The sequence below is a fragment of the Mandrillus leucophaeus genome, unplaced genomic scaffold, assembly GCF_000951045.1.
Source record: "Mandrillus leucophaeus isolate KB7577 unplaced genomic scaffold, Mleu.le_1.0 Scaffold107, whole genome shotgun sequence".
Classification (NCBI taxonomy): domain Eukaryota; kingdom Metazoa; phylum Chordata; class Mammalia; order Primates; family Cercopithecidae; genus Mandrillus; species Mandrillus leucophaeus.
Window position 1 is genome coordinate 765,834 of NW_012098876.1, and position 9,020 is coordinate 774,853.

The window sequence follows — 9,020 nt, forward strand, 5'->3', positions numbered from 1 at the left end:
GGATTACAGGCACGCACCACCACGCCCAGCTAATTTTTGTAATTTTTTAGTAGAGATGGGGTTTCCCTCTATCAGCCAGGCTGGTCTAAGACTCCCATACTCAAGTGATCCATCTGCCTCGGCCTCCCAAAGTGCTGGGATTACAGGTGTGAGCCACCATGCCTGGCCTAATTACATGAATTATACTTAAAGTTGATTTTTAAAAAGAATATATCCTTACTAAGAGATGAATGCAGCTAAGAGTTCGTGAAGGACATTCGGAAGGTAGTAAGAGGCACTGGTACAAAATGATTATGCATAATTCCTTTGACTTTTCTATTTTATCCTTGTAGAGAGCTGTTTTCATATTTTTCCTAGTAAGTCAAATGCTCCACATTTTTGAGTACAAAAAGATAATGTATATTTTGTCAATTGGCTAGTATGGAGAATATTAATAAAGACTGTATGTAAAAAAAGTAAAACACATCAATGGCTAGACGTAGTGGGTCACGCCTGTAATCCCAGCACTTTGGGAGGCCGAGGTGGGAAGACTGCTTGAGTCCACGAGTTCAAGACCAGTCTGAACAACACAGCGACACTCCATCTCTACAAAAAATAAACAAAATTAGTCGGGCATGGTGGCATGTGCCTATAGTCCCAGCTGCTCAGGAGGCAGAGGTGGGAGGATAGCTTGAGCTTGGGAGGTTGTGGTTGCAATGAGCCATGATTGTGCCACTGCACTCAGTCTGGTCAACAGAGCGAGACTCTGCCTTAAAAACAAACAAACAAAACACACACACACAATCAAACTACCTGAACAGTAAGATCTAGTTTTTGTTTTAAAAAGGAGCCATACACACATGTACACACTAAAAACATTGGAAGGGTATATACAACAAACATTAACTGAGGTTATTTCAGGATGTAGGATTGTCAGTGATTTGATTTTTACTTCCTTCTTTACACCTTTCTGTTGTGTGAAAACAAGGAATATGATGATGTTATAGTTGGGGGGAACATCCCATCACTGTTGTTTATGTAATGAAAGCAACATATGGCTATGTGTCCTTGCTCTGGCAGGCTCTGATGAGAGAGGGCTTCGTTTTATTCATGCTGCCTGGTTACTAACCAGAAAGGTCAAGTTGTACGTAGTAACCAAAGAAACCAGGCTAAGACTCTTAAAACCCGTGTTCATGCTCTGACTGTGCTGGTGTTTGCTACCCTAAAGTCATTCGCTCTTTGGATCTCGATTTCCTTATCTGTACAAGACAATGATTGGATTTAGTAATTGCTACAAGTGCTTGTTTCTCAGTTTTCAAAAATCTCAGCTCTGATGCAAACCCATAGGAATGATGGTAACCGATCTCGTTTTAAAAGATTAGGTGCGAAGTTGCAGGGAGGTTGGTTAAGGGCCTTCGACCCCCACCTCCCTGCATCCCCCATGAATCACTTTCCATCAAGGTAGCAGGCACATCCACTGACAGTCTTCCTGCCAGCAAAAATGAAAGCCATTCTGAGTTCAGACACAAGACCAGTATGGGTTCCCGTTAGCAGCAGCTTTTCCAAAGCCCTCACCTCAAGCTAGACTCTTTGTTCTGGGCAGGATTTCACAGCTTCTCCATGACCACCAAAAACATCCAGTCACTTAAAAACAGCTTTGGAGCAGCTCAGGCCAGCACTGAGCAATTAGGCATTCATGATGCCCCCTGCTGTTGAGTGGTAATTAGTTTAATGAAGGACTATTAAAAACACATAAAAATCTCTACCAACAAAAATAAACAAAGCAGCCAAAGTCAGTGTCTTACATGTGTAACTGGGCCTGCATGTAATGTAACGCTAATGCAAAGAATGCCCCACACAGGCGTTCAGAAATATGCATGTGTGCTCCCTAGGAGCCCAAGCTTTTAATTGGCTTCAATTTTTAAAAATGCTCATTGTATATCATGACCACACATATACACACGATGTTAATTCTAGAGAGTGGTTTTAACTTCTGACTCGAAAAAAACGTATTCAATTTATGAGAAAGCATAGACAGGCATTCTTTTCACCTTTGCAACTTCCATCTAACACACACAGATGACTGGTGGATTGCCTAACCTCCTCCCTAGGTGCTCAAATTTCTGAAGGGTGGCTTTTTGCTGCAAAAGAGATGACTCAGAAGCGGCTCAAAAGGGGCATTCACATTGAGAACTTTTTATTTCCCTGTTCCCCCCACTCTTTTTTGTAGATGGTAGTGAAATGAAGGCAACTTGGATTGTGAGGGGGAAGGAGCAGGTAGCTGCTGCCGCACGGCTTCCTGCTGGCTGTTCCCCAAGTCCCGGCAGAGTGAGGGACAGTGCCTAAGGCTTTAAAAGCCAGCAGTCAACAAGTCAGGAACCCAGGTGTGGAGACCTCCCTTTTCCTCAAAAGAGGGGAAAAAAAGATAACATAAACTATATACTTACTATTTTTGTACTTTTCTGTATGAAGTACCTCTTAACATTTACATTAAAACAAACAAAAATACACCTCCAATCAAAGAAGTCAGACACAAAAGAGTGCATACTGTACAGCTCCACTTACAAAAATCCAGCAAGCCCCTGGCCAATGGAGGGCGCTTCTTTAATCACATCTTCTCCCTCTAGAGGGCAAAGACAAAACTATTCTTAGAAAAACCTCTACCAGCAGCAGATTATTTTTCCCCTTAACAAGAACAACCAGCCAAACTAGTAGAGTAGCATAATTCAGAGGGAACAAGATCCTTTTCCTGCTCAGGATGAAGTGTGGGAGAAAAATGTGAATGAATAGAATCGTTTGCTCCTGGGTGAAACCCTACCATCAAGGAACTCCCATACTTTCCAAATATCAAGGCTGCCAACTTCCCAAAGACCAAAACATCACAGTCCCCCCATATTTACAAGTTAAAGCAAGCCACGAGTAAGAGAGGAACTGAACCACCCAGGAAAGGCTGCAGCAAAACAGGAAGTGATAAACAAGGCTCTCGATTCACTATTCTTCGCTGATGTGGGTGCACAGAACACAGAGCCCATTCTTGAGGATTAGACTCAATGATGCTAACATTTGCCTTGCTTGATGAACTCCTCCCCTGAGGCTGACTTTACCTTAAGCGCACCACAGAGTTCAACAGTGTCTGCATCATCAACCACGGTAATTCGAAAATTTGGAGTCTGTAGAAGTTCTTTGAAGAGAAGGCCGTTCTCCATTACTTTGCTGCCTGCCAAAAGGTTAGACAAAAAGGATATTAATAGTAGTCTCTAATCTTAATTTTCACACCTAATACCCTTTAAAATAACTTTCTACTTACTATAAAAGTAACATATGTTCATGATAGGATATTTAGAAAATACATAGGAGCAGATATAAAGTAAAAATATCCCGTTTCCAATAGAGGTGATCATTTACAATTTGACTTACATTTTTAACTGACTGAATGTGAATCTAAAGCTTTTCTTGGCCAGACATGATGGCTCACACCTGTAATTCCAGCACTTTGGGAAGCTGAGGCAGGTGAATCACTTGAGGTCAGAAGTTTGAGACCAGCCTGGCTAACATGACGAAACCTTGTCTCTACTAAAAATACAAAAATTAGCTGGGCATGGTGGCGCATGCCTATAATCCCAGCTACTTGGGAGGCTGAGGCAGGAGAATCTCTTGGACCTGGAGGTGGAGGTTGCAGTGAGCCAAGATCGCGCCACTGCATTCCAGCCTGGTTGACACAGTGAGACTCTGTCTAAAAAAAAAAAATTTTTTCTCAAAATTGGGAACATAACATATACGTGGTTTTATCATCTGCTTCCTCTGAATTTGAGAAGATGGAAATGCTGTCAGAGTACTTGTTTTTGCCACCACTATATTCCCCTCCTTTGGGACAGTGCCTGGGATGTGATGACGTTCACTAGTTTTCACATATTTATTATAGTTATATATACATTTTTGTTTTGCAAACCTTTGATTAAAATATAAAAACAAACAAAAATAAAGTCTTACACACAAAGCCTGATGTGAAATCTGCTGTGGTTGGTGGGGTTCAGGGTGAGGTTAACCAAATGCACCCTACCCAGCTCTAAAGAGACTGAAAATCAGTATCATAAGGTTTACCAGCCAAGTCCTGGCTCCCAAATCAATGTCACCACACAGAGATAGCAGAAGGCACACTGAATACTACAGCACCTGGGCTCTGTCTGCCTCGAGGTGGGAGACCAGCTGTTCCCAAGCCTGTCTGCACAGAACAGTCATCTGGGGATCTTCACAAATACCAAAGCCCATGCCTCATCTCAGACCAGTTAAATTACAATCTCTGGAGTGGAGCGGGCATCAATCATTTTTGAAACTCCCCAGGTGATTCCAATGGGCAGACAAGTATGAAAACCTCTGATATAACCTCCTTCAGCTTCTGCTTCATCGGTAACAATACTATAGTACAGCTAAATGAGAATCACATGTGAAAACAGTCTTTCAGTGGTAAGAAGCACTCAGAGATCCCAAGTAATAATCATGGAGTTAGCTGACATTTGTATGCTTATTTTTTTATTTACTTATTTTTTTTGAGATGGAGTCTCCCTCTGTCACCCAGGCTGAAGTGCAGTGGCGCAATCTGGGCTCACCGCAACCTCCACCTCCTGGGTTCAAGCGATTCTCCTGCCTCAGCCTCCTGAGTAGCTGCGATTACAGGTACCCACCACCACGCCCGGCTAATTTTTGTATTTTTAGTAGAGACGGGGTTTCACCATGTTGGCCAGGCTAGTCTTGAACTTCTGACCTCGTGATCCACCCGTCTCAGCCTCCCAAGGTGCTAGGATTACAGGCGTGAGCCGCCGCGCCTGGCCATGCATGCTTATTATTATGATTTTCTCCATGTACAGACAGGGAAACAGAGGCCCAGAGAGGTTTGCCAACTTGCCCGTGGTCAAACAGCTGGTAGAAGGAGAGCCCAAATTCTAACCCATATACTGCTCTGGCTGCCAGGGCCCATGCTCTGCGCCTCTATCCTATGCCACCTCTTGGGGATGGGAAGAGAGAGGTTAAAACAAGTAAAAATCAAACAAACATACATCAGAATTAGAGCTATACATTTCCAAAGCACAAAAAAGCATGATTGTCAGCCAGCGCGGTGGCTCACACCTGTAATCCCAGCACTTTGGGAGGCTGAGGTGGGCAGATCACAAGGTCAAGAGATTGAAGCCATCCTGGCTAACACAGTGAAACCCTGTCTCTACTAAAAATACAAAAAATTAGCTGGGCATGGTGGCACGCACCTGTCATCCCAGCTACTTGGGAGGCTGAGGCAGGAGCATCGCTTGAACCCAGGAGGTGGAGGTTGCAGGGAGCTGAGATCGCGCCACTGCACTCCTGGGTGACAGAGCAAGACTCCGTCTCAAAAAAAAAAAAAAAAAGCCAAAAAAACCAGCAAGATTGTCAACAACTAAAATTACACCAAGAAGCGACACAATGTCAAAATAATCCAGGCCATCTGAGGGTTGAGAGAGGGTGGGGAGTGGATGAAAAGAGACTGGCTCAGTTACTCATTTCTAAAGATGGGTGATGGGCACGTGAGGTTCATGATACTGCTCTACTTTTGTTTTCTGAAAAGTTTCATAATAAAACACAATATCTACACCCGATACTTAGAAACACAGGCTACTCGGTAGCATTACTGTTCTTTCATTTAGCTGAGTTCCCCTTTTCCAAATGTTAGAACTATGTCAGTTTGTGCAAACTGTTCTCTTCCTTTTTAAACAGTCCACCAGGCTGTCTAGGTGACTCTGCAACACTCTTGCATCATCTGGGTTGAGTAAACCAGCCCCTGGCCCCTACATCATATTACAGCCTCACCATGTCCCTCCTCCCACTGCTCAGTGCCTCTAACATGAAAGATGCTCCTGAACATTGCAGACTGGCCCCTCCCTCAAGTCACTTTAATCCAGCGGTCTGCAGCTGGATGCTTGGGTTGCTGGTGAACAAACTGAGGAATGGGCAGGGGAACGCATACTCTTGGCTTACCATAGATACAATGTAGGGTCTATGGGTTCCTCTGCGGCTGCAAATAACACACAGTGTCCATCCAAAAGGTGGGCTTGATTTACAGCAATCTCATATTTTCTCAAAGGTACCTTTTAAAATTTATTACCTTAAATCATGGATAAGAGGTACTAACTTTATTATTTATTTATGAGACAGAGTCTTGTTGTGTTGCCCAGGTTGGAGTGCAGTGGCACTATCTCGGCTTACTGCAACCTCCACCTCCCAGGCTCAAGCGATTCTCCCACCTCAGCCTCCTGAGTAGCTGGAACTACAGGCATGTGCCACCATGCTCGGCTAATTTTTGTATTTTTAGTAGAGATGGGGTTCGCCATGTTGGCCAGGCTGGTCTCGAACTCCTGACCTCAAGCAATCCACCTGCCTTGGTCTTCCCAAGTGCTGGGATTACAGGCATGAGCCACCACGCCCAGTCCATTAATTTTATTATTAATATAATACCAGTCATAAGCCAGCGTGTTGGCTCACGCATGTAATCCCAGCACTTTGAGAGGCTGAGGCAGGTGGATTGCTTGAGGTCAGGATTTCAAGACCAGCCTGCTCAGCATGGCAAAATCCCATCTCTACAAAAAATCTCTACAAAATCCCATCTCTACAAAAATCCCATCTCTACACTGCACTCCAGCCTGGGCAACAGCGTGAGACTCTATCTCAAAAACAACAACAACAACAACAACAAACCCCAGTCATAAACAGTGACATGGCAAGCAGGGACTCAGGGCACCTGTACGGAACAGATAACGCCGGACACCCATGTGGGAAGGCTGCCCACAACTCGATGTAAACCAAAGACAGGAAAATCCCCTTTCTCTGTCACACCAAGTTTTAGAGGCAATTAACCTATTTAATAAAACTCCTTCAAAACCCTTATTTTAGTTTGTGATTCCATATGTGTTTGTGTGCTTAGAAGATCCATAAGGAGCTTATGTATTCTAGACATTTGGCACCATGCCTGATATATAAGAGGGTTTGAAAAATATTTGTGGAATGACTGGATAAAAAGTCTCAGAGTCTGTGGTATACCCCAAGAACGAAGGGAGACCTCACCACAAGAGGGCACTGTAGTTCACCATGACAGGATTTTGAAGACTTGAAGCTGCCCTATCTTTTCCCTCCACAGAAGACTCAAGGGGGCCACGATTCCTGAACCTACCATAATTTAAAATAGTCCCTATGCATCAACAAAGGATGCCTGGATAACCACACTGCAATTATCAAATACAGAAAATGTAATGTTTACATAATATTATTATCTAACATACAATCCACATTCAAATCTCACCAATCACCTCTGCATTGTCTTCCACAGCGACCCTCCCTGCCCAATCCAGGATCCCACACTGCACTTAGTGCTCATGTCTCCTTTTTTATTTTTAGAGAAAAGGCCTTGCTCTGTCACCCAGGTTGAAGCGCCGTGGTGCGATCACTGCTCACTGCAGCCTCCACCTCCCACGCTGAAGCAATCCTCTCACCTCAGCCTCTCGAGTAGCTGGGACTACAGGCATGCACCACCACCCCCAGCTAATTTTTGTATTTTTAGTAAAGATGAGGTTTCATTTGTCATGTTGGCCAGGCTGGTCTCAAACTCCTGACTTCAGGTGATCTGCCCGCCTCAGCCTCCCAACGTGCTGGGATTACAGGTGTGTGCCACCATACCTGGCTAATTTTTCTATTTTTTGTGGAGATGGGATCTCATTATGTTGCCCAGGTTGGTTTCAAACTCCAGGGCTCAAGTGATCATCCCACCTTGGCCTCCCAAAGTGCTAAGATAATAGGTGTGAGTCACCACGCCTGGCTTGGTAATATATCTTTAGTCCTCTTTAATCTGGGACACTCCTTTAGCCTTTCATTGTCTTTCATGACACTGACTTTTTTGAAGAGTCAAAGATGTCATAGGCCTGTTGTTTTGTAACATATTCCTTACTTTGGGCTTGTCTGATATTCTGATAGTCTCATGATTAAATCCAGGTTACAGGCCGGGCACAGTGGCTCGCACCCGTAATCCTGGTACTTCAGCAGGCTGAGGCAGGAGGATCCCATGAGGCCAGGAATGCAAAATTAATTAATTCAGGTTATATAAAACAATTTTTAAAACACCACTTTCATATTCTATCTCACTTTCAATGTTTTACTTAATTTTTTTTTTTTTAAAGAGATAGGGTCTTGCTGTCACCCAGGCTGGAGTGCAGTGGCGTGATCATAGCCATTGCAGTGACTACAGCCTTCCTCAAACTCCTAGCCTCAAGGTGATCCTCTCACGGCAGTCTCCTGAGTAGCTGGGACTATAGGTATGTACTACCACACCAGGCTAATTAAAAAAATTTTTTTTTCCTTTTTTGGAAACTCCCAGCTACATTTCCCAGGCTGATTTCAAACTCTTGGCCTCACAAGATCCTCAGCTTTAGCCTTGCGAGTAGCTGGTATAACAGGCATGAGCTACTCCACCCAGAAATGCTTTACTTAATTTAATTCAGGTCATCAGTGCCTACCACAGTCCACCCCACAGACAAGGCATAGAAGCACCAGGTAAAGAAATGCCAGAGGGAAAGAAACGTAACTTGTGTGCTTTTATCTGTCTTTTCAAACTAAAGAAGCCTAATGCACCCAACTAGAAACTTTCCTACAACAAACAGGGCTGGAGTTACAGCCAGGACTGGATCAGGGACTGAGACTGGAGATTAAGATTTAGTCTTCCAGAATGAACTGGGAAAGGATTACTGGCAGATACGATTGAGTTGGAACGAACTAGTTAATAATCTTTTTGGGAAAATATAAGTAATTACATAACAATTTCATAGGCTACATTAAAACTGCAGATGAATAAAAGAATTAACTGTAAAAGAATAAGACCTATTCATTTATGTATGTACTAGGATACATATATAAACACATTTTTTGCAGAAGAATATTTAGAAACTGCTAATAGTAAAAGCCATTAAAAAAGAATGAAATCAGCTGGATGCGGTGGCTCACACCTGTAATCCCAGCACTTTGGGAGGCCA

The 9,020-nt window shown here is 43.5% G+C and overlaps 1 protein-coding gene across 1 annotated transcript in view; it reads right to left on the reverse strand.

Annotated features, from left to right (window-relative positions):
* GPD1L (glycerol-3-phosphate dehydrogenase 1-like) overlaps positions 1 to 9,020 on the reverse strand; it is a 69,420-nt gene that overhangs the window by 24,874 nt on the left and 35,526 nt on the right. Inside the window, exon 5 of the mRNA XM_011985403.1 lies at positions 3,084 to 3,196. Within this exon, the coding sequence (XP_011840793.1) occupies positions 3,084 to 3,196 (113 nt within the window). The remainder of the gene's footprint in view (positions 1 to 3,083; positions 3,197 to 9,020) is intronic.